Below are 26,273 nucleotides of genomic sequence, written 5' to 3'. Positions count from 1 at the left end.
CCGAATCTCATTAAATTTTCTAATCAGCCTCTCTGAGTATCAACAGCCTCAAAAACATCCTGTATCTTCTTGGAGTTCCCATGTGGCACAGCGGGATCAGCTGCATCTCTGCAGCACCAGAATGCAGGTTTGATCCTGGCCTGGCACAGTAGGTTAAAGGATCTGGCGTTGCTGCATATGCAGCTCAGATCTGATTCCTGGTCTGGAAACTTCATATGCCATGAGGCAGCCAAAAGGGGGAAGAAAAAAAAAAAAAAACACCAAAAACCAAACCAATACAAAACATCCTATACCTTCTTAAGAATTTAAGTCCCCTTTTGAGTAAAACTAAATATGTGAAAAAACACAGGCAATCCTAAATTAAAAAAAATATTTAGCATTTCCTTTTAAAATTCAAGTCTTTTATCTCTATTTTTTTCAGAACTTGCATCATTCCCATTTCCTCACTTGTAAAACAGGAAATTATATCAGTTAACTTTTTCTTTCCAGCTGATATTAAAAACTAGGGATCAAGAACATGAATAAACAAATGAAGGGAAGAAGAAAAACCACATCATGGATTAAGGATCTGGCATTGTCACTGCAGTGGCATGGGTTGGATCCCTACCCTAGGAACTTTCCATAAGCCATGGGTGCAGCGAGAAAAAGAACAGAAAAGAAAAACCATTATCATACCAAGTTTTGCTAGCTCGCCAACCTCCAGCACATCCTTGTAGAACTTGTCATTGTAGCTGACTGGAAAGATGACCTGGTTTAATCTCTTCAACTGTTTAATATTGTGTGGTGTCACATCTCCCAGCTCGATCCGGCTACTGGAACAAACCAAAATGTACTCAATAAAATATAATTAGCTTCATCTGTTAAGATGGACATATTAAAAGCATACCAAGTCTTTTTTAGATGACTGATAAATCCATCTCTTTTCATGAGTCACCTTACATTTCTATGAAGTTCACTTTTTTTTTTTTTTTTTTTGTCGTTTTGCGTTTTTCTAGGGCCACTCCTGCAGCATATGGAGTTTCTCAGGCTAGGGATCTAATTGGAGCTGTAGCTGTCAGCCTATGCCAGAGCCACAGCAATGTGAGATCCGAGCCGCGACTGCGATCTACAGCACAACATAGCTCACGGCGACGCCAGATCCTTAACCCATTGAGCAAGGCCAGGGATTGAACCTGAAACCTCCTGGTTCCTCGTCAGATTCGTTAACCACTGAGCCATGACAGAAACTCCTAGTTCACCATTTTTTAAGCAGATTTTTCCAGTCATTCGACCTAGATCCCAACTCTAGCTTTCATACAATTGTTTACATTTGGAGTATACAATTATAATGTCTAAATACAGTAAATAACAATTACTAAAAAGGCCAGAATATTCTACATAAATACCAAAATTTTCAGGAAAATTTAAAGACATTTATTACTGCTCAAAAAAGATTGATGACACCTTACCTAATTGGCAAAGGGGTGGCAAGTAAGATTTTTACACCCTAACAAGGATGTACATACACACAGTATCTCTGGAAGACAATCTAGCACTAGGTACTAAAAACCTAAAAATTGTATTTGTCCAAGTAACCCCACTCTAGGAAGTTATTCCATGAAAATAATCTAAATGTGCAAAAATCTTGCATATCCTATTCATTTGACATAGGAACCACACACATCAGAGATGCAAGGGGTGGAACTCACAATCCAGATTTCTGGATCCCACCCTACACCTTCAGTAGTACTGCTAAGAAAGCATACTTAATCAAAATAATTGGTTCTATGAGAAAAGAGATAACCAGTGAAAAGTTTCAGACTCATAGTAATAGCACAGGCAACAAGACATTTTTTTTTTTTTTTTAATGGCCTCACCCACAGCATATGGAAGTTCTTGGGCCAGGGACTGAATCTGAGCTGGAGCTGTGGCAACATCAGATCCTTTATCCCACTCCACTGGGCCAAAGATTGAACCAGTGCTGCCAGAGACAACACTGGATCTTAATCTGCTCTGGCACAGTGGGAATACCCAAAAGAAATTTCTTTCTCTCTCTTTCCTTCTTAAATTTACTTTCATATGGAGTTCCCAAGCCAGGGATCATACGGCTGTGTCAATGTCAGAGCCTTAACCCACTGTGCCAGGCTGGGATTGGATGTGTGTCCCAATGCTCCAGAGACACCACTGATCCCATTGTGCCACAATGGGAACTCCCAAAGTAAATTTTCAATAGCTCGGAGTCCTCTTCGTGGCGCAGCGAAACAAATCTGACTAGGAACCATGAGGTTGCAGGTTCAATCCCTGGCCTCGCTCAGTAGCTTGAGGATCTGGCGTTGCCGTCAGCTGTGGTGTAGGTTACAGACGCGGCTGGGATCTGACATTGCTGTGGCTGTGGTGTAGACCCTCAGCTACAGCTTCAATTGGACCCCTAGCCTGGGAACCTCCATATGCCACGGGTGCGGCCCTAAAAATAAATAAACAAATTAACTAATTAAAAAATTTCAGTAGCTCAAGACAATCTCACTACCATAATCTAAAGGTTGATCAAAAGCAACAAGACAGAATAGCATTTACACAATTTTTCTTCCTATTACCACCACCAGCACTATTACTAGTAGAGTTGTTTATATACGTTATTTGCCTTCTTAAAAATCTTAACAGTGGGTGATAAAAATATTTAAAGAGGAGTTCCTGTCATGGCACAGCGGAAATGAATCCGACTAGGAACCATGAGGTTGTAGGTTCGATCCCTGGCCTTGCTCAGTGGGTTAAGGATCCAGCATTGCCGTGAGCTGTGGTGTAGGCCAAAGACGTGGCTTGGATCTGGCGTTGCTGTGGCTGTGGTGTAGGCCAGCAGCGGTAGCTCTGATTAAACTCCTAGCCTGGGAACCTCCATATGCCATGGGTGCGGTCCTAAAAAGCAAAAAAGAAAAAAAAAACAGTGTCAAATCAAAATAAAATAATTTGATGCCAACCAAGCAGCTAGAAAATGATGTAGATCTTTCACTACTAGGTAATGAGGGTCCTACTGCTAGGTAATAGCCTACAGAGGGATTAGTCAACCACAGGGAAATGCAAACAATGCACCCTATTTAATCACTTACATCATATGCGTGTGGATTTTGAAAACAAACTCTCTATTGCAGAAGTGATTAAATACGGTTTATCATTACACTTCTATAATGGTAAAAAAGAGAGAAAGAAAAAAAAGAAAAAAATCTTAGTATCCACTAAAAGGGATACTTAAATAAAGCATGATATATCTATATTATTAACACAGCGAGATATTGATATATTGTTCAGGGGGAGCATATATACATATATATCTCTCTCCAACTTTTGTTAACATAAAGAAAAATGTTTAGAGATTCCACATATTAAGTGACACTACGTAGTATATGTCTTTCTTTACCTGGCTTTTTTACTTGGCTTTAAGCTACTCTTTAACTTAGTAGTGCACCACAAACTGGGTGCGGTAATTTATTTTATTTTTTGTCTTTTTGTCCTTTTAGGGCTGCACCTGAGGCATATGAAGGTTCCCAAGCTAGGGGTCTAATTGGAGCTAGAGCCACTGGCCTAGCCAGAGCCACAGCAATGCCAGATCCGAACTGCTTCTGGGACTTACACCACAGCTCACAACAATGCTGGATCCTTAACCCACTGAGAGAGGCCAGGGATCAAACCTGCAACCTCATGATTCCTAGCCGGATTTGTTTCCACTGCGCCACGAAGGGAACTCTGGGAATTTATTTTAAATATAAGATAGTTTTATTTTATTCATTAAATTTAGAATATACCATTTAAAAATTACTCCACTTGGAGTTCCTGTCGTGGTACAGTGGTTAACGAATCCAACTAGGAACCACGAGGTTGCGAGTTCAATCCCTGGCCTTGATCAGGGGGTTAAGGATCCCGCATTGCTGTGAGCTCTGGTGTAGGTTGCAGATGCAGCTCGGATCCAGTGTTGCTATGGCACAGGCCACTGGCTACAGCTCCAATTAGACCCCTAGCCTGGGAACTTCCATATGCTTCGGGTGCGGCCCTAGAAAAGACTCCCCCCAAAAATAAATTAATTAATTAAATAAAGTAAAATAAATACAAATTACTCCACTGCACTTAAAAGACAGTCTGTATTTTAAGAGTGAAAAAATTAGAACATGAAATCTAATAGTAAACCACAATAAAGGAAAACTTCAGAATCTATGAAGTTGCTTCTAAACTGTAAGTGAAAGAACTTAAATTTTCAGAAGTTTAAGAATAATTCCTGGGTTATCACCATGCTTCAAGTATATTTATAATTTTTAAAAGGATAATAACCAGGTATTTTGTGACTTCATAAAAAAAGAAAAATTGGTCATGGTGCAATGTAGCAGATTGAAACTAGCAAAACAAACAAACAAACAACAAAAAAAAACACCTGTCTTGATTAAAAAAAAAGTTTATCACCATAGAAATTAGATGTATATAGTCTTCCAGTATTCCATGTACATATATAAAGATACCTTTCAAAACAGAATTAGAATATTATGAATATTGTTTGGTAGTAATTTAAGAAATAAATTAATCAAGCTTATTAACAGACTGTAATCATGTCAGAAACAGAATTTTAAAATGTCTACTAATTATAGCTTTGTCAGCAAAACTGACCTTCAAATACAGTTTAACTGTTATGAACATGATATGTATGATTGAAATGGAGCACTTCTGTAATCCTGATCACTTAGCTCCAAATTATTTTAAGATGTGGATATTCTAAATATATCGAGTAATATCATCTTGTAAATATAATTCAGCAAAGAACGTGTAGTATCACAGGCATAAACATAAAGAGTTACGTAGAAGAGTAAAGTAAATCAACTTGACTTTAAACAACCAAACTTTTTAGAAGTTAAAAGAATTTTCCAAATTAAAAGTTAAAAGAACATGATTAGAAAATTAAATAATAGAGATTTTGAGAATTCTGTGAATCTAAAATTTTCTATAGTTCCTATGATCATAATGGTTGCCTACTCAAAGCATAAATCAGTTCTATTTCAATAAATATTTGAACGCCTATGTGCTAACATCTGGAATGCAAAAGAATTTACACCTAGTAGAAAATACAGATATATAGAATAGAATTGTGCTAGTAATAGCGTATGTACAGAAAATACAAAAGTTATACTAGAATGGAAGCGATCCTGGGAAGGTTGACTAGGAGTATGTTTTGTGGGAGGGCAAGAACTGCATTCTAAAGAGAGGGTAGAACACAAACAAATAGCAATCACAAAAACTACAGACAGTCTGCTATGGTAAAACAAAGTATGCTTTGTGTAAACGTGGAAGCTGGGTTTGAAGAGAAGAACCAATTTTATGAGCGCCTTGCACAACAAGATGGTACTTCAATATCCATCTACATTCTCTTGGTGACCTCAATCTATAGTGTTATGGATTTAATGCTGCCAACTCCCAAATTTCTGTCTCTAGCCTAGACGTCACTCCTTAATGCCAAAGCACCTCTAGTAGACAGCTCAAGTTAAACATATTCAAAACTAGATATCAGATCTTCCCTGCAAAATTTCCTTCCCTACCTCAGTTGATGGCCTTTTTCATCTTTGCCTGCAAGTTACTATTCTACTTACTTTAAGTCTGTTCATGTGAAACATCAATAAGTCTTACCCTGAAAACACCTTGTTTCCCCTTATAATATTCTTGATAGGCTTTCTTATCGATGAGGATTGTTGGTTTCAAAGAAACTTTGGAAGTGTTCCTTCTTGCTCTTTTGTTCTCTGTCAATGCTTAAGTATTTTCAAGTTATGTTATCAAAAGCATAAATATTTAGGACTGTTATGAGTTGATGAATCAATCCTTTTCTCTTTTAAATCTTTTTCCTATAATATTCTTTGTCTTAAAGTCTACTTTGCTCATCAATATAAACACCATTTTTCTTCTAATCAATGTTGGATGGAGTATCTTCTACTATTCTTTGAGAATTTCTGTGTACTTACATTTAGCGTTTTTTTTTTTTTTTTTTTGTAAACAGCATATGTTAAGTCTTGTTCTTTTAATCTGACATATATTTAGTCTGCTCAGGTTTAATGTAATTATTATTACATTATTAATCCAGTCTATTCAAGTCTACAAGCTTGCAGTTTGTACCAACTATCATTTGTTCCTTTATTTTCCAGCCTTGAGAGGATCATGCTTAAAAAAAAGAACTTTTAGAAGTTTACATAACATTTACTTTAGACATACAGTTCTAAGTTTTGACAAATAATGTATAATCACCTACCTACCACAATTATCAAGACACAGAATGGTTCTATCACTCCCCAAATCTCCCACATGACACTCTGTAGTTCAGCTCTACCACCAATCCCAGGCAGTCATTAATGTTTTCTGTGGGGACAGTTCTGCCTATTCAAGAATATCATATAAATGGAATTACACAATACACAGCCATTTGGTTTCTTTCGTTCAGCATAATGCCTTTGAGATTCATCACACTGTCATATCAAGAGTTCATTCCTTGTTAGTGTTAAGTAGTTTCTCTCTTGAATGGATGCACCATAGTTTGGGTTGTTTCCACTTTGGAAAGATTATGAATAAAGTTGCCATAAACAACTGTACAAGTCCTTGTGTGAACATAGGTTTTTCTTTCTCTTGAATAAACACCTAGGAGAGAGGGGATGCTGACTCATAAGTTAAGTGTATGAAAGTTTCACTTGTTCTGCCGCCAAACCAGCATTTGGCACAATCAACTTTTAAAATTTATTCCATTCTTATAGGTATGTAGTAACATTTCACTAAGGTTCTAGTTTACAAACCCTGAAATAATGGTGAACATCTTTTCATGCACTTCTTTGCTACACATCTCTTCATTGGTAAAGGAACTGCTGATATCTTTTGCTTATTTAAAAAAAATCCAAAACAACCTGGGTCCTCTTATGGAGATTAATTCACCTTTAGAGCACATTTGAGGTAAATCCCCTTTCCTACCCTAAGCCAGACATTAATTCTACCTTCTTTCTATAGACTTCCAATTTCTGAACATTTCATAAAATAAATGATTTTTTTTCCCTTTTTGGCCACCACATGGCATATGGAGTTTCTGGGCCAGGAATCAGGTCCAAGCAGCAGATCTGCTACATCACAGCTATGGCAAAGCTGGATCATTTAACCTACTGTGCCAGGACATGGACTGAACCTGTGGCCTGGCATTACAGAGACACTGCAGGTCCCATTGCCCCACAGTAGGAACTCCTAAATGTGATCTTTTTTTGAACCAGACTTCTTCCACATAGTATAATTTTTTTTATTTTTTGCTTTTTACAGCCACACCCAAGGCATATGGAAGTTCCCAAGCTAGGGGTTGAATTGGAGCTACAGCCACCAGCCTACACTACAGCCACAGCATCGTGGTATTCAAGATGCGTCTGTGATCTACACCACAGCTCACAGCAATGCTAGATCCTTAACCCACTAAGAGAGGACAGAGATTGAACCCACATCTTCATGGATACTAGTCAGATTTGTCTGCGCTGTGCCACAATGAGAACTCCCTAGTGTAATGTTTTTGAGGTTCATCCGTGTTGGCAATTTGTATCAAGTAGCTAAACTGTATTCCAGTGTATGAATATACCACATTTTGTTTATTCATTTACCAGTGGATGGGCATTTTAATTGTATTTACTTCCTGGCTATTATAAATAATGTAGCTGTGAATACTGAAGGTAAAAAGTAAGTTTTTAAGTAGATAAAAGTAATTGTTAGAGAGAAGGCACCTGAAATTTTTACATTAATTTAACTCAAAAGGAAAGAATTTCTTTTTGTAACATCACTTTGAGAGTTGTTTCCTGGAATATATAAATAGCATATAATGTATATCTTCTGATTATGTGAACAGATCACACTACCAAGAATGTCTGTAGTGAGAACATTTAAAAACTACTAAAAGGAACACTTAAATTTTAGGGGAAAAAAGGAGCCCATAAAGAGACCTAAGAAACAATTTTCAAGAGTAGGGGAAAAAAAATCTAGAGAAGCAGTGTCACAAAATCCAAAAAAGGGTTTCAAATTTGGCTATACATCCAAATCACTTTGCCAGTTAAAAATTCAAACTCCTGGAGTCCCCTGATGGCCTAGTGGTTGATGACTCAGAGTTGTCACTGCTGTGGCTTGGCCTTGATATCTGGCATGGGAACTTCTGCAAGCCATGGGTGTGGACAAAAAAAAAATTTTTTTTTTTCAAATTCTCACATCCTACCTTGGAATCTTTACTTCTGTAATATAGCTTGTTATTAACCATACAAATTAAACACTAATTCTAATTAATAAACTTGCCACTGCGTGTGTATAAATTTCTAAATCCAAGGAGTCTAATGAGGGAAACAGAAGCTAAAGACAGGCACAGAGAAGTAAAATAGACCATTGGAAAAGCTGTATGATCAGAGTGGGTTTCATATAAAATGTTGCATTTGAGGAACTGTGACCCAAACTCAAATTGGCCTAACTCTGAAAGCTGGGTTTTTAAACCACTACACTAACTCACTAACCACTTACTTCAGATTAGGTTAAATATAATTTAACCATGTAGACTATTTTAATTTATCAGTTTAAGACCCCAAATTCCTGGCCTAAAAGTTAAATCAGCCATGTGGCCACTTCTATTTGACTCAGCAGTTTTTTGTTTTTCCAAATTAAGTTGAATACTAATATTTAAATCAGAAGTTTTTACATAAAGCCTACATTTCTTCTATCTTACTCATTTATCTAACATGCCTGGTTTCAGGTTCCTGCTGGCACTAGAGTTCACAGCCTTAATTAAAAAACTGAAGACAGCAGTTATTAAAGAAACTAAATTATTCTCTTAGCTTAAGTAAATTCATGTGACATATTATTTTTCTTGTTTATCAACTCCATAACAAACTAACACATCATCATACCAAAGTTTTTAAACTAAAGATCCAAGGAGGGGGCAGACTGATATCTAGGACAATCATCCATAGAAATGTGAACTAAGGCCTTAGATGTGGAAAACACAGCTACTTACCTCCTACTTTATAGAGCCCATTAGCCCATTAATTAGTGACTATGTGTCAGCACCACAAGATTAGTCTGTTAGTCAAATCTCATATAACCTTTGTGTTCAGAATAGTAGGAAACCTTCACCAGTGGCTTGTAAAACAAGTGGTGTGATAAAATGAGATAATGCATGTAAAGTATTTAGTATATCAAGATAAATGTTTCTAGCTTTTAAAGGTAATGTCAATTATGTCCATAATTGTAAAAACAAAACTTAGTGGCAATATTCTGAAAGGCCACAAGATGGAGATATGACTACACAAAAGTGGGTCTTTCCACACAAAGTCAGAGTGCAAAAGTTACATAGCAAAAAGAGAAAATTATGTATAGAGAAAGCTTAAAGCCTTTATACTTTAGATGGGTATTTAAGTGAACCTTAGCACAAAATTTTAACTGGTCATTTTTTTTTTGGGTCTTTTTTGGGCCGCTCCACGCCCATGACATATGGTGGTTCCCAGGCTAGGGGTCAAATAGGAGCTGTAGCTGCCAGCCCACGCCACAGCCATACCAACGCCAGATCTGAGCTGCATCTGTGACCTACCCCACAGTTCACAGCAACGCCAGATCCTTAACCCACTGAGCGATGCCAGGGATCAAGTCTGTGTCCTCATGGATAGTAGTCAGATTTGTTTCCGCTGAGCCAGGACAGGAACTCCTGTCTGGTCACTTCTTGTTAAGAGTGACTAATCTGGAAGGGACTTTAGAACCTTCCACTGGCTCTATTCCCTTTCATTTTATAGATGATGGAACTGAACCCCAGAGACAGATGTGCCTGTGAAAGCCAATTATCAATAAAGCCAGAACAGGACCTATGTCTAATTTCCATTATAGTGCAAGATTAGCCAGACCATATGACTTCCCTCAAAGGAGTCATCGTTACTGTTCAAGGATGAGAGAGAGAGAAAGAAATACCTAGCACAGAACACTTATTTAAGGTGGACGGATCAAGGACTTCTGCATAAAATTTATAGGTCTTTTAAGCAAGGATCAAAGTATGCCCTCTGTCCTTTGACTAAAAAAACTTTTTTCAAGAGGCTTAGAGAATAGATGCTTTTTTTTTTTTTTTCAGCTGACAGTATTCCGATTCTAAACTCTTGCTTTCAAGAAAATTCCAATGGAGTTCCTGTCCTGGCTCAGTGGAAACAAATCTACTATCCTTGAGGATACAGGTTCAACCCCTGGCATTGCTCAGTGGGTTAAGGATCCGGCGTTGCCGTGGGCTATAGAGTAGGTCGAAGATTTGGCTCAGATCCTGCATTGCTGTGGCTGTGGCGTAAGCCAGCAGCTACAATTCCGATTCGACCCCTCACCTGGGAACCTCCATGTGCTTCGGGTGCAGCCCTAAAAAGACAAAGAAAAGAAAAAAAGGAAAAAAAAGGAAATTACAGGAATGATTCCTCTAAAGCATAAGTTCCTTCAACCTCAAAGTAAGCCTACTCAGTACTTATCAAAGCACAGCGTAAAAACTGTGGCCTTAACCTGTCATCCTGCCGAGATTTCCACTTCATTTGAACTATATTAAGTTGTACTCTCCCAAGGCACAGAGCCTCTACACTGCTGTGTTTGTTTTTGAACCTTATCTTTTCTACTGAACTATGAGACATAGGGCAGAACCTCAAATATTTCAAGGAATTGCTAAATTAGTTTTAGTAAATCCAAGAATCTCTAGGCCCTTAATGTAACTGATGAACTCTTTTTCATCTCATCTAGAGTTTAGAGCAGAATTTTTCAGTCTTGGTACAACTGATAATTGTATTGGGCTGGATAATTTTGCTGTGAGGGGCTTTCTAGAGCACTATGGGATGTTTAGCAGCATTTCTAGCCTTACCCACTGGATGCCAGTAACCATCCAACCCCACCGTGACAACTAAAACTGCCTCTAGACACTATCAGATGTCTAGAGTGGGATGGGAGGTATGCTTTCGGTTAAGAGTAACTGTTCTAAAGGTTCAGCAGTTATCAAAAAAGCAGTGGTGGGGGAGCTCCATGGTGGCCTACTGGTTAAGGATCCAGCATTGCTACCAGGGAGCTATCAGGTCACTGCTGTGACATGGGTTCAATCTGTGGCTTGAGAACTTCTGCATGCTGTGGGTGTGAGTCAAAATAATTTAAATATTTTTAAAAAGCAGTGGTGTGTGAATCAGTTCTCCAAGCTGTGTGACTACAAGTATAAGGTGTGTAAAAAATCTAAGTAATTATTTGTTTGGGCACTGGAAGTGCTAAACACACACAAGGAAACAATATACTCAAGGTTATAACCTAAAAAGAATAAAATTATTCTTGGAAAACATTTCCCACAGTTATCTATATGTTCAATTAGGAGAGTTCCCTCCCAGCTATGGCTTTTCCCTACCACCACTTAAATGCTGATGTTTTTACTTCCAAATCTCTGAATCCAAGCACATATTTTCAACTGCTTACTAGCTATCTCTATAGGAATCTCAAATTCAACACTTCAAAAAGTGAACCCATCATTCTCTATAGGAAATTAAAACATCTACCTCTATTCTCTACCTTTATAAATAGCCCCATCATTTATCCAACACAGAAATTTAGTTTTAGATGTACTCTTATATCCCAGTTTATTGATTGATTGATTGATTTTAGGGCCGAACCCACTGCATATTGAAATTGCCATGCTAAGGGTCAAATCTGAGCTTAGCTGTCAGCGTACACCACAGGCACAGCAATGTAGGATCCAAGCTGCATCTGCGACCTACACCACAGCTCACAGCAACACCGGATCCCCAACCCACTGAGTGAGGCCAGGGATCAAACCCGCATCCTCATGGTTACTAGCTGGATTTGTTTGTGCTGCACCACAATGGGAACTCCCTTATATCCTATTTTAATCTCTTTTAATTCTGCCTCCCAACTATCTTCATAACCTGTTTCTATACCTTTCCTTTAGCAGTATGGTTTGGGCCATCATTTCAACCCAAATTTTAATAGCCTAGTAAACAGGAAAAAGACTAAAGCCAAGGAGACAAGGACTTCAAAATGCAGGCAGAATAACCTTTCTAAAACACAAATCTGACCACTTCTCTGCTTATAAAATCCTTCAAAAGTTGTACATAATCTATCAAATGAAATTTGATTAGCTCTTCATCACCTAGCTGTGGTCACTGGCCTAGCCTTTTCCCCAATTCCAAAAAGTTTTTTTTCCATATAAAACTACTCAAAACCCCCAGAACCCACCAAGCTCTCTTTCCTTTTTGGCCCAACTCTGTATCTGTTTTATACTATACCTATAGATACATGAGCAGACTATGGATACTATCTAAGAGCTTATGAGGATGAAATGAGACTCTATCACCTGGCACATTGCCTTAATAGTGCTTCCACTGTAAAAGGTAAAAGTGGCATGAGGGCTGGCCTGGGAACTTTTGTAGGTCTCAGGTGCAGCAGTAGTGGGGGGAGAAGGAAAAGAAAAAGTGGCATGAGGGGGAGGCATGGGAGAACAGGCCTCAAAAAGCAGACTTAAGAGCAAATTGAAGAAAGCAGCTTAAAAGAACAATTCAAATGATCCCAAAGTTTTGTTTCTTGGTATCACACAAAACATTTGACACACATGCCATTAATAATCAATGATGTCACTTTTTTTTTTTTGCACTTTGAGACCTCATCAATGCTATCAACAAATTAAATACTTTTTTTTTTGTCTTTTCTAGAGCTGCTCCCCAGGCACATGGAGGTTCCCAGGCTACGGGTCTAATCAGAGCTGTAGCAGCTGGCCTATGCCACAGCCGCAGCAATGCAGGATCCAAGACACGTCTGCAACCTACACCACAGCTCACGGCAACGCCGGATCCTTAACCCACTGAGCGAGGCCAGGGATGGAACCCACAACCTCATGGTTCACTAGTCGGATTCGTTAACCACTGAGCCACGACGGAACTCCAAGATAATACTGGTAAGATACTACGAAAAGATTAGAACTGGCAAAAGAATCATTGGCCTTCCCTACTCAGGTTCAAGTTGTTCTCTTTAAAAACAAAGAAATGAAGGCTAGGCAGTTAAGTAACTTATTACTGACCCTATGCTAACTATTATTAGTGGCACACTGAACTATAAAATGTGGTTGCTTTTAGTTAAATTTTTTTTTGTACTATAAGTCTCCTTTTTGAAGATAAATTATGCTACAAATAATAAACTCTCAGACTAGTGAGGGGGTGTCCCCAAATATATCTTTACTCATATTTTTCTGAAAAGAGAAATAAGAAATGTTTAAAATGCTTCTAAGTACAAAATATTTTCCTTGCTTACCCTAGTTTAACAACTCTATGAATAAAGTTTTCTTTCTAATGATCTGGGTCCTAAACTGGCAAAACTCTGACAATATTTACTATTTCGAATGTCTCAACACTATTTTCTAAAACATATAATCTTCGTTTCATAATTTGAAGTCAAAAAGCAATCAATATCCAAATTAAAAACCAGGAAGTTTATGTAAGTAACAGTTAAGACACAAAGGAATACAAACAGCCAGTAAAAGGAATGTAAATTGATACATTTAAAAAAACACACACACAAATGGGCGGAGTTCCCTTTGCCACTTAAGGATGAGCGGAAATGAACCCAACTAGTATCCATGAGGACATGGGTTCAATCCCTAGCCTCGCTCAGTAGGTTAAGGATCAAGCATTGCCATCAGCTGCTGTGCAGGTTGCAGCTGCAGCTCAGATCCTGTGTTGCTGTGGCTGTGGCCAATTCAACCCCTATCCTGGGAACTTCCATATGCCGAAGAAGATGCAGTCGTTAAAAGAAAGAAAAGGATTTCCAGAGGCCAAAGCAGAAGACGAAACAAAGTTAAATATAGACATTAATTTGGCATGGCAAAGCACTCTAGCTTTGAAAGATAACACTTTATATGGGTGGCCTTTAAAATTCTTTCCACCCCACAAATTCTTTATTAGTCTGTTTTCTTCAGTATTTTAGCAACGCTGTCCACAATTTGGGGGAAGAAATCACAACACTAATGGCAACACAGCATTACTCACCAATGCATACATTTGTACTGGTAGCAGATATACTTTCTAAATTATCCAATGATTATATTTAAAAACAGATGCAAACGTGATCTTATGATTTATGCAGCTGTACCTGCTCATGTGCATAGTGAAATCAATCTCTTACTGCAGAATACTTTCCTTTCATTCTCTTTTAGTTAGGACATTGAGTTTTTAAAAATTATGGTACAGTTAGGTTATATTTTATATGAATTGATCTGAACATATCAAGAAGACATTACAAAGTTTTAAAATCCAGTATCTTTTTTTTTTTTGGTCCTTTTTTTCTTTCGAGAGCCGTGCCCGTGGCATATGGAGGTTCCCAGGCTAGGGGTGGAATTGGAGCTACAGACACTGGCCTATGCCACAGCCATAGCAACATGGGATCCGAGAGGCATCTGTGACCTACACCACAGCTCACAGTAACACCACATCCTTAACCCACCGAGCAAAGTCAGGGATAGAATCCGAGTCCTCATGGATACTAATCAGGTTCATTAACCATTGACCCACAATGCGAACTCCAAAATCCAGTATCTTAACATCCCACAAATTACCGGCCTTACAGAAGCAACGAGTATGAACTGCAGGTTTACAAAGGTTCTCAAATTCTACTTCAGCCTCACTTTTTTTGTTTTTGGTATTTTCCCCTGACAAAATCAGCAATAAAACTTTAAAAAAAAATTACCTGTTTTATTGAAATGTAAGATTCACTACTAAGAGCGTAATGATTTTTTATACTATGATTTTTTTTTCTTTTTTTGTCTTGTCTTTTTAGGGCCGCACTTGCGGCATATGGAGGTTCCCAGGCTAGGGGTCCAATCAGAGCTACAGCTGCTGGCCTATGCCACAGCCACAGCAATGCCAGATCCGAGCCGTCCCTGTGACCTACACCACAGCTCGGGGCAACCCCAGATCCTTACCCACTAAGCAAGGCCAGGGATGGAACCCACAAACGCATGGTTCCTAGTCGGATTCGTTTCCACTGCACTACAAAGGGAACTCCTAGAGGGTGATGGTTTTTCACATATGTATACACCTCTGTAATCAATACCTAAAGTAAAGATACAGAATGTTTCTAGCACTTCAGTAAACTCCTTTGCCCTTTCCCAGTCTATAAACTGTCAAAGGTAACCACTATTTTCTGAGTTCTTCAACAGATTCATTTCCGACAGCAGAATCTTATACATTAACACTTCCATTAGTAAACTACACTGTTTTATATACTATGTTATTGCTATCTACTTTCCCTTCTTTGTCCAATGTATTCACATCTAGTTAAAGACATTTTTGTTAGAACTAATTCAAACTTCTTTGCTACAATTGAAGGGTAAATTACATTGCCATCTCAGTCCTGGTTATGGCATACCTTGTTTAAATATCACCTTACCTAGAGAGGAACAAGAGACAAAAATAATCGCTTACCATGCACTAATTCAACCTACAATGTCCCTAGTTCATAAAAACAAGCAACTTCAGTACAAAGGAATCAACATCTTGTAATGTACCTCACATTTCTAGATCACCATATAAACACATGCAGTAATTAACAACTGGAAAAAAAACTGGAAAATTTACCTACTATGGAGGAAAGGCAAATATATGTCAGTATCATGGAATTCCCTACTGCTACTAATGAAAACTAAGTAAAAATATGAAGAAAAAGCAGGTAAAATAGTTGTTTTTAAAGTTTCCAAATGAGAGAAAATATGGGCAACAATATAAAATATTTAAAGAATAGACTGATTTAGAGTTAGTGGTTCTGCATTTGTTTCCAATTTTAGATACTTCTATTCAACTTACAGTTCAGTCAGCTCAATACATAATAAAACACTTAGCAAATAAAATTTCACAGAAAACCCCATAATCAGGACCACTGTTTCATTTTCACAGGTCTTTATGAACCAAGAGTCTGGACTGTTAGTACTGACCACATTGTACTTAATAGAAATCTCTGAAGGCAAGGACTTTAAAATCTTTTAAATAATATCCACTGTCTTCCCTTGTCCAACACCGTAAGGATAAGACTTACAAAGTGAAAAAAGTATAAGAAAAAATATAAGATCCCATCTTATCTGGGAGTTAGTTCATCTACAAAGTTAAAGGAACTATTCCTGTGAAATTGTCTTAAAAGTTTACCATTAAGAACATAAGCTTTTTTTTTTTGTCTTTGTGCCTTTTCTAGGGCCACTCTCATCAACCACTGAGCCACGACAGGAACTCCAATAATCTTAAAACTGTCGCAGCTCTTAAGAGGTGATAGCAACTAGACTAAAGGGCTCTACATTTCAGGCATAGCTGATGACATAAGGTACACATTTCATAACTGTAAGTTTCCTCTAAATTTGTCCATTTACTCATTTCTGGAGATTTGCCTCCATGAAGTTATTATCTATAAAAAACCATTTTAGGAGCTCCCGTCGTGGCGCAGCAGAAACAAATCCAACTAGGAACCATGAGGTTGTGGGTTCCATCCCTGACCTCACTAAGTGGGCTAAGGATCTCACATTGCTGTGACTGTGGTGTAGATCACAGACGCAGCTTGAATCCTGCGTTGCTGTGGCAAAGGCCGGCAGCTGTAGCTCTGATTGGACCCCTAGCCTAGGAACCTCCATATGCCGAGGGTGCCACCCTAAAAAAAAAAAAAGCAAAAAATAAATAAATAAATAAAAAATCATTTTAAATAAAAAGATAATTGCCTCATGAGTATATTACCTGAAGGTAGATCGTGAATAATACTGCTCTTTGACCTCATTTCTATGGCCAAGTTAGTATCAGGAAGAGCATTACATCCTAGGTAGACTGAGCTAGACCAAAGATTTTTGATTCAGAATAATTCCTTGGAGGCATTCTTTTATAAATCCATGCGCAAGTTCAACACCAGGAACTCTTCAACCTCATTTTTATTACTTTAACAAATACAAATAAGTATTGAGTGGTACAGACAGTATCTATACTCGGGAAAAAAGGAAAAATCTCGCCAAGTTGTACTGGATCATACATAAAATAGCCAAACTTCTAAATCATGATTCAAGTGCAGCACATGCTTCCAATATCTCTCAATCAGTATCCTAATTGGAACACTTCAGAACCTGATGAGAAATAATGCAGGTACTGTGAAATTTTCATGATTTCTAAACTTTAACCCCAAACATGCAATTCGACATCACAATATTTAAAGTAAAATCAGAGTAAGGAATCACATTACAATCCTTGGGTCAAATTTAACTTTCTTGGACCTCTTCTGCGACCTCAAACACATATATACACCGAAGAAATATTTACACCCTTGTTTTAGACAGTATGACTCTGAACGCTGACTTTTATTTCATCCTCAAAAGGGGTGCTGAATAATTTGAAAGGTTCCTTAACCCAAAACACAGTTCTTTAACTGACTTGCTATAACAGAAAAAACTCAGGCATCTCAGAAAGGTTTTAATATTGCTAAGATTTCATTTCTTTCTCTAAGGAGGGTAAAGGCAAAACAGCTTGGTCACTATTTTAAAACACCGTGTTATGTAATGAATACTTCAACAATAAGCAATTTAATAGAGTAAGGTGACAGCTTATTCAAATAGAAATAGTCGAAGAGAAACCATCCTTTACTTTATCCAAGAGGGAGACTGTGAAAGTATATTAACTTTGCCAAGCACCTGAAGAAAGCTTCCAAGGACCCCCCTCAAGGCACTGGGGCAAGAGTAAACTCCTGCAGCAATAGCTCCACCTACTGATCAACAATACTTCCTTGAACATTCTGGCACCCCAAGTCTACAGTGCTCGCGCTCTCCCCCTCCTCCACTCGCTCTGACCCAACCCAAATCCAGTTGAGTCACTAGCTTTTAATACTCATCTCCATGCTTTTTATTTAAATTCCTTCTCCTTCCAGAAGCTTCTGCATCGCTTCCAAGTACAAATAAGCCCGAAAGATGTCAAAGACCACAGTTCTCAGTGTGGAGCCTGGATCTGATGAGGACAACCAGACCACTCCACTCGAGTCGCGGGCCGGGGGTGGCTATGCCGTCCGCTCCCAGACAGGAGGCCACAGGCGCCTCACAAGAGCTCGTCCCCTCTGCCCCAGCAAGATCTGGTTTCCACTTAACCCACATTCGTCCTCTGGGCCCAAATTCTGGGTTCCCCGGGTTTTGCTTCTGCTGGCCCTTCAGCCCGCCAACAGCCCGCGCCGAGCCTCCGCCCCCTCCGTGAGCAGAGAATCCCACAAACCTCCCTCCGCCAGGTCCTGGCCCAGAATCTCTCACTTCCTTCGCAGCCCCTCTCTCCCGCCGGTCGGGCCCTGTCTGGCTGCCCTTCCTCACCCTTTCATCTTCCCCGCCTGCTGAGGCCGTTGTTACCACCGATATCAACGCCGTTGTCGTCGCCGCCCTGAGCTCTCCGCGCCCTCAGCTCGGGCCACTCAACCCCACAAGCCGACCTCCTCGCCTAGGGCAGGGAGCTGAGCTGTTGACGGAGGCCGCGAGATTCGAGCGCAGCCCTGCGTCTCCAGAGGGGGCGGCGGTGCGTCCTGCCGCCGTGCCGGTGCCGCCACTTCTCCACACGTGCACACGGAGCAGTCGCCTCCCTCCTGCCGCCGCCGCCAGCCAGACTCGCCGCCGCGCTGTGACCTTTCACCCCGCCCCCTCTGCGCGCCGGCGCGTCGGCCGTCTCGCGCGCAGGCGCACTTCAGATCTTTCCGTACCCTTCCCCCTCCACTTCAGAACCTCCATCTTTTACTGGGTTCCGCCTTCTGGCGTCATCCTTCTCCTCCTGTCCCTTGCAACACAACTTGTGGGGCTTGCTGGGTCGGCCCTGGCGGTAAAATCCAGATTTTTTCCACCCCTCCCTTTCCTCTTCCACTTCAAATAGATCAGTCTTCTTCCTCTGTTCTTTCCAGTTGATAGTCTCCAGTATGAACTTCAGACGGGCCTGTCTCCTAATATTTTATAAAACTGGTTCTTCTTAATGTAAAGAAGCTTATGGAATACTTAGATGAGGTGCTTTTAAGACAAATAATTGTAATTGATAATTGGCTGGATAACTTGGCTTGCGTCCAGCATGTTTCAAGTTTTCATGTCACGTGACTACCCCAAACCCTCAAGCCTGTGATTCTACCTGCGGGCCCCAGGAGAACGGAACTCCATCGCCATTTCCGGTCCTTAGACCTCGGCGGTGAACGTCACTTCCTTAGCAATGCACTTTAACCCGTTCCACCCACGTCTTCTCCGTTGTACTTTACAAACATAATCTTTGTGAACACTTTCGTTTTTCCCTAACATCTAATGGCAAGAAAATTACTGTTCAAACGATCCGAAAAAATACAGGCCCACGAGATGCAGTGAGCCTGGCTAGGGAGGACTGGGCGGAGCTCGAGGTCACGTGACTCTAGGCCCGCCCCCTTCTCTGCAGCTGAAGACTTCCCCTCCCACAGTGACAGAGCCTCTGGGTCGGTCGGTGTCGGTACACTTTTTGCACCTCGCGCCCGGGCAGGTGAGCGGCGACCGGTAACCGGCGGCTGGTGGGGCTAGAAGGAGTGGGAGGAGGAAGAGAAAGCAGCGTGTGCATGGTGGCTTCTCCTTTTCAGGGCTTCCTCCTCGCTGTCATCCTGCATTGGCGAGGAGCTTATTTCTCCAGTTATCTTGACCCTTGCTCCCCCACTGTGGTCGCCCCTGCAACCTAGGGGTTGGGACGTCCACCTTTCCCACGGTTGGGGGTGAGTGCGGCCATTGTGGTTACCCATTCGGACTCTTCGGGGCTTCGGGTATTGGGATTGGTTCAGGCATTCCTCGGTGTCTGCAGTAGTCTCCAGGTCTGAATCCCCAAAACCCATTCTTTGGCAGAGGCCTTGCATGGTCTTTACATTCAGCCCTAGGCTGGGGAGCGGGAGGTAGGACAAACCCTGGAGGCAGAGGCGTCTCCTGCGAGACAGGCTTGGGAGAGAATGTCACCAATGTGGCCCTCATTGCGGAGTCACTGTAAAGCTTGCTTCCAAATGTGCATTCTCTGTAATTGAGTTTTTATCTGACATCCCTGCAAGGGTTGTTTTAAAGATGTTTGCAAGCGTTGAATGGGTCTGGAAAGGTAAAAGGTGGCCTTTTACCTTTCTCTTCTCTGATGTTACAGTGCAGAAAGGGAAAGGACAGTTGAAAGAATAAATATATACTAGGTTCAAAACAGAAAGTGCTGATAATGCTACAGTCTCGATTGAATGGGGAGATGTTGAAAGATGGTGTTGCCGGGATCATGGTCTGCGGATACCCAGGCTAGCTTTAGGAAACGTGATTTCCCAGGAAAGGAAGTAATTCAGAAACTGACTGGGCTAGAAAGATTAAAACCAAATGTATTTGACCATAAACTTAAAGGTAAAGAGGTTAAGTCAAGATGGTTTCTGCCTTTGAGGTCCTCTTTCCATTTTCCCCTAAAATCCTACTTAATCACCACTCCTTTGACTAGTGGTAAATTTATATTAGGTAGCATTTGTGTCCCTCCTTAGCTTTCCCTATTTTAATTTATTTATTTATTTTTTTACTTTTTTTTTTTGTCTTTTTGCTATTTCTTTGGGCCGCTCCCACGGCATATGGAGGTTCCCAGGCTAGGGGTCGAATCGGAGCTGTAGCCACCGGCCTTTGCCAGAGCCACAGCAACGCCAGATCCCAGCGGTGTCTGCAACCTACACCACAGCTCACGGCAACGCCGGATCGTTAACCCACTGAGCAAGAGCAGGGACCGAACCCGCAACCTCATGGTTCCCAGTCGGATTCGTTAACCACTGCACCACGACGGGAACTCCAGCTTTCCCTATTTTTAAAACTCTAGGTGACTTTTTCAGATTTTGATGGATAGTATTTTGTGAAAATACAGAAATGATTTTGTTTAGGTTTTGCCTAACCCTGTATACTCCCATTTCATTGGTAGTGTAGTTACCGTTGTTTTGACCCCAAGCAGTGTGCTTTAGGGAAGAGTGTTTTTCTGTTTGAGGTTAAACTCTTTTGTTTATACTGCAAACTCAGAAACTCCCTTGATTCTTTTAAATTGAAAGTTCTTACAGAAATTACAAACTTGATTTTTAGAATTTGGATTATACTTTTTCTTCATCTGAAAAATCATATTCTCAGTTAAGCCTTGTGGTTTTCTAACCCATGTAATTGAAGAATTCATTTAAAAGACAGCTGAAAAGTGAGGAAGATGGAATCATTGTCTTTGGATATGACTGACTTATTTTGTTTTTCTGTATCTTCCAAATGTACAATAAACTGGTTTTATTTTGTTAAAGGGAAAGTTAAAATTCTAGAGTCACAGAAGTTTAATAAAATATTTTATGTTAGGTTCAAAATAGAGAAATTAGCCCATTGATGCTTATTACCTGAAAACATAACCTTAGACATCTTTATGCCTTCTCCAAGTAATGAAGAAGACAACTATTTATTATTAACACTTAACAGCATTTTATACATATCACCTATGTTGGACAATAGCACTAATCAATCAGCATGCCTGCTACTATATATAATTTTATCCATTAGTTTGCTCCAGAGTGAGCTTCCCTGATCTCTAGAGAGAAAAATATAAGCAGTGTTGCTTCATTGCCCAGGTGACATTCCACCAAAGAAGAGGAATTCTTTAAGTGTCCTTGAAGTCCAAACCAGTCCTGTCTGGGTGAGACCAAAATGGGGTAGAGAAAACAGGCTAAAAAAGATTGAGTCCTAGAGGGGATAATGTCGATATGAAAGAGGTTGAATGAGTTTGCAATTTTACTTCACAATTCTCCTGATTTTAGGGAACTTACAAAAGCAGTAATTTAGACCACTAATGAAATCTAGAAGATTGGCAGCAGGAATTGGGGATGAAGTTGCTGCTAAAGTTGGATTTGAAAGAGCTTTGACATTGTATACAATTGACACAAGTGATTTAAAGCTTGGAAGCTATTTCTGAGGCTAGATTTATCAGTTTATGAGTATTATATGTAGAAATCTTAACATTAATTATGGAATTGTGCTGTATTCCAACATTAAATGGCACATAAGTATTGGTGTAAAGGTTCTGACCTCTCTTGGGTGCTCACTCTGAGGCGTATATCACTGCCTCTATCTATGTTGGCCTTTACCAAGAATGCTTTCTTCGCTTGTGGGTAAAGCTAGCCACTCAGCCCTATAGACTAGTACACAGTATTTTCTGTTCCCCTATTTTCGCTTCTAGCGTGTTGTGTTTAATTACTGTTTGCTGAGCTGTTCCTTAGTAAACTATAAAGCTCTTAGGAGTTCAACTCTAGACAGTGTCTTTAGCACCAGGATGCTGAAGTATGTGATAGGCACACACTAAATTGTTTACTGAATGAATATTTGACAATTGAATAGCAAGATTAAACTGCTTTTAAAATTCTTGTAGATCATAGCTTCTTCTAAGATTATACACCAGATATTAGCTTTCAAATATAAGTTGATTATAGTAACCATTCCAAATCATAGTCAACAGAATAGATATAAACCTCAGATAGACTTTATTAATGAATAGAGAGACTATTCTCTAACTTACTTGCTCCGCATATAGGTTCACAACATGTTTGGATGATATGAAAGGAACCAGAGGAGGAGTGAGTAGTATTTAATGAAAACAGTGGCACTGTGCAGGCTGCACGTGATATAGCACTAAAAGTCAGGATCATCATTCAGCACTGCCACTTTAGCTGCATTTTTTTAAGTCAAGTTAAGAGTGAGGACCTAGGGTTTGATACTTAGGAACCTTCCTGTCAAAGGTATTATGATTTCAGGTGAGATAAACCCTAGATAATCTATGTGAAAGTATTTTAAAAACTAAATGGTATTTAAATATAAAGCATCATATTGCAGACTTTATTTTATAGGAACAGATTTATAGAAACAGATTTCCCAATCAGGTTCTGGCCTCAACACTTATTTAAATTGTATGAGGAGGTCTTTTGTGGCTCAGCGGGTTAAGCATCTGGCATTGTCCTGCAGCACCCTGGGTCTCTGGTGTGGTGTGGGTTTGATCCCAAGCCAGAGAACTTCCACATTCTGTGGGCGAGCACTTTCCTCATGTTTGCCATAGGTACTGTTAAATTAGATCCTGAATGCAGAGGACCTAACACGTACTTTGTATTCATTCTCATGGTGGCTTAGTGGAAACGAATCTGACTAGTGTCCATGAGGACATAGGTTCAGTCCCTGGCCTTGCTCAGTGGGTTAAGGATCTGGTGTTGCCATGAACTGTGGTGTAGGTCGGAGACATGGCTCAGATCTGGTGTTGCTGTGGCTGTGGTGTAGGCCAGTGGCTATAGCTCCAATTCGATCCCTAGCCGGGGAACCTCCGTTTGTTGAGGGTACGGCCCTAAAAAGACCAAAAATAATAATAATAACAACTTTACTGATAGCTAGTTTGATTTTATATACTGAATTTCTTTCTTTCTTTCTTTCTTTTTTTTTTTTTGTCTTTTCTAGGGCCGCTCCTGTGGCATATGGAGGTTCCCAGGCTAGGGATCTAATTGGAGTTGTAGCCGCCGGCCTATGCCACAGCCACGCGGGATCCAAGCCACATCTGTGACCTACACCACAGCTCACAGCAACGCCAGATCCTTAACCCACTGAGCAAGGCCAGGGATTGAACCTGCAACCTTGTGGTCCCTAGTTGGATTCGTTAACCACTGAGCCACGACAGGAACTCCTATATACTGAATTTCTAAAGGAGATTTTTAGATAACCTGTGAGATTGAGCAACAGGTTTGGGGTATGGAGAAAGGAGTAGAATGTGAAATAAGCCTATTATGAAAAAATAGCAAGAAAAATGTATTTTTAGCTAAAAGTTCTAAAACAGATTTATGAATAGGAGCTGAGAAATATCAACATAAAGCCAATTATTTTGGCAGGTGCACTGAATTTTTTAGGCTGTACCTGCAATATGTGGATTTAGTACAATCAATTTAATAAAAATTGATAGTATTTCATAGGTATTTTCAGATTTAATCTATGATTTTTTTCATTGCTATGTTTTTGGTGTCAGTATTATGACTAGCCACTACAATAAAATTTTTAGTTTTGAATCTTTTTTTTTTTTTTTTTTTTAGGGTAACACCTGTGGCATGTGGAGGGTCCCAGGCTAGGGGTCTAATAGGAGCTGTAGCTGCCGGCTGACACCACGGCCACAGCCACACAAGATCCCAGCTGCATTGCAACCTACAGCCCAGCTCACATCAATGCCAGATCCTTAAGCCATTGAGCAAGGCCAGGGATCGAACCGCATCCTCATGAATACTAGTCGGATTCTTTAACCACTTAGCCACAATGGGGACTCCTAGATTTGAATCTTAATGTTATCTGTAGAAACTGTTGTTCTTTGTTGATAAACCTTTTAAAAATTATATCAACAACATGTCATGTTTTATTTCTTTTCTGAAAAATAATTAAGCTAATTTTATTGGAAATAAAATGGGTAATGCATGGTATAATGCAGATGAGCTCCAGATGTGCTTGAGCAGTGAAAAACAGCCAGACTTTTGTTTTGTTTTGGCTGTTTCTTAGTTTATTTTAAATGTCTATTTAAACATAAGGTATTCCATGGTGGCTCAGTGGGTTAAGAATTCAGCTAGTCTCTGTGATATGTGGGTTCAGTCCCTGGCCTCTCTGAGTGGATTAGGGATCTGGCGTTGCTGTAAGCTGTAGCGTAGGTCACAGATGTGGCTCAGTGTTGCTGTGGCTATGGTGTAGGCTGGCGGCTACCTAGCCTGGGAGAACTCCATATGCCGCAGGAGCGGCCCAAGAAATGGCAAAAAAGATGAAAAAATAAAAAATAAATAAAATAGAGCAGTTCCTGTTGTGGCTCAGCAGGTTAAGGACCTGACATTGTCTCTGCGAGAATGCTATTTCGATCCCTGGCCTCACTCAGTGGGTTAAGGATCCAGATCTGGTGTTGCTATGGCCATGACATAGGCCTGCAGCTGCAGCCCCGATTTGACCTCTAGCCTGGGGACTTCCATATGCCTCAAGCGCACCCAGAAAAAGAAAAATAAATAAATAAATAAAATAGAAGAGACATTAAATTAGAAAGCACCTATAAAGTTGAAGAAAGGAAATGATACAAAAACTGTACGTGATTGGTATGTACACATTGAAAAAGATGGATGGAAATGCATCAAAATAAGTAGTTTTCTTGATTAGGAGATTAAAGATTTGACATTTATTATTATACCTTCTGTATATTTGAGTTCCTACAATCACTAGTCATTCCTTTCGGCAGCAAAATATGGAGAATTAAGGCATTTAAATGATGATTTCTTCTTAATTACTTGGATATCTTAAATGAAAATGTTTTGACTCATCCAGGTAAGTAATTTTATAGGTGCAGAAATATTTTTAGGCCTATGTAAGTTCAGCAGAATTTTAAAAAACAGAAGTAAATTTCATCAGATAAAGGACTTTAATTCATGGCAAAGTGATATTTCAATACAGTGGGAGAAAAAGGCATACATAGTAAGTATAATTGACCGCAATTTGTCTATCCAAAAGAAAATTAAATTGAGCCAATACTTTGCAGCATATGCAGCATATCCATCTCAGATGGATTTTTCAATGAATATTTTTAAGATTTTATTGCTTAAAATAGTTAAACAGTTAAGCGAAAGCTTAACTATTTTAAACAATAAAATATTAAAAATATTAATTCCTAAAAGTTTTTAATATATACAGTCTAGATGTAGCAATGACCTTTTAAATCAAGATAGGAAATCTAAAAGTTGTAAAAGTAAACATAGGTATGTGAGACTACGTAGAAATGAAGAATTTTCAGTGGCAAAAATAAAGGACAAAACAGATTTTAAAAAAATGTTTGAGGAGTTCCTGCTGTGACTGGTGGGTTAAGAATTTGACTACAGCAGCTTGAGTCACTGTGGAGGTTCACATTCAATCTCTGGCCAGGCGCAGTGGGGTAAAGGATCCCGTATTGCCACAGCTGTGGCTCAGATAAGTCCCTGGCCCAGGAACTTCCATATGCCATGGCTACAGCCACTTTAAAAAAAAAAAAAAAAATGGCAGGGTAACCACAATAACATGTGCATGTTAAAATACACTTTTGTGCATATCTCTATACGAGCTGAATGGCAGAAAGGATAGTCACTAAAATGTTTAGTACTTACGTTAATGCATGGATGGGTGCTTCAGGTGATTTTTATTTTCTCACCCTTTTCTATATTATGTGTTTGTATTTTTACAATGAACATATATT

The 26,273-nt window shown here is 39.5% G+C and overlaps 2 protein-coding genes across 6 annotated transcripts in view; one reads left to right on the top strand and one right to left on the bottom strand.

Moving 5' to 3' along the window:
- The window catches only part of NAA50 (N-alpha-acetyltransferase 50, NatE catalytic subunit), a 574,571-nt gene that overhangs the window by 5,605 nt on the left and 542,693 nt on the right, over nucleotides 1-26,273 (bottom strand). The window contains exons 1-2 of one of the 3 annotated variants that reach the window (XM_005670201.4): nucleotides 18,365-18,678; nucleotides 676-809 (exon numbers count right to left, since the gene is read on the bottom strand). In XM_005670201.4, coding sequence (XP_005670258.1) covers nucleotides 676-809; nucleotides 18,365-18,372 — 142 coding nt within the window. In that variant the 5' untranslated portion in view covers nucleotides 18,373-18,678. 3 annotated transcript variants of the gene reach the window in all.
- LOC146397734 (uncharacterized) lies at nucleotides 10,094-18,496 on the top strand. 3 transcript variants are annotated; one of them, XR_014824831.1, is made up of 3 exons: nucleotides 10,094-10,211; nucleotides 11,842-12,736; nucleotides 14,248-15,174. XR_014824831.1 is itself a non-coding variant. In XM_084991294.1 (2 exons), the coding sequence occupies exon 2, from the start codon at nucleotides 17,978-17,980 to the stop codon at nucleotides 18,386-18,388; it is 411 nt and encodes a 136-aa protein (XP_084847420.1). In that variant the 5' UTR covers nucleotides 12,199-12,736; nucleotides 16,675-17,977; the 3' UTR covers nucleotides 18,389-18,496. The 3 variants fall into 3 exon arrangements, 2 of the variants coding, with proteins under 2 accessions (XP_084847420.1, XP_084847419.1); XM_084991294.1 differs by lacking the exons at nucleotides 10,094-10,211; nucleotides 14,248-15,174 and adding an exon at nucleotides 16,675-18,496 and having other exon boundaries at nucleotides 12,199-12,736; XM_084991293.1 differs by lacking the exons at nucleotides 10,094-10,211; nucleotides 11,842-12,736 and adding an exon at nucleotides 16,675-18,496 and having other exon boundaries at nucleotides 13,139-14,852.

This window comes from Sus scrofa, chromosome 13 (assembly GCF_054392235.1).
Source record: "Sus scrofa isolate SSC_HxYL_T2T_F1_AM1 chromosome 13, Sscrofa_HxYL_maternal_Yorkshire_Landrace_v2.0, whole genome shotgun sequence".
NCBI classification, from domain to species: Eukaryota; Metazoa; Chordata; class Mammalia; order Artiodactyla; family Suidae; genus Sus; species Sus scrofa.
Note: the sequence above shows the minus strand (reverse complement) of the source record. Positions and strands in the feature narration are given on the sequence as shown.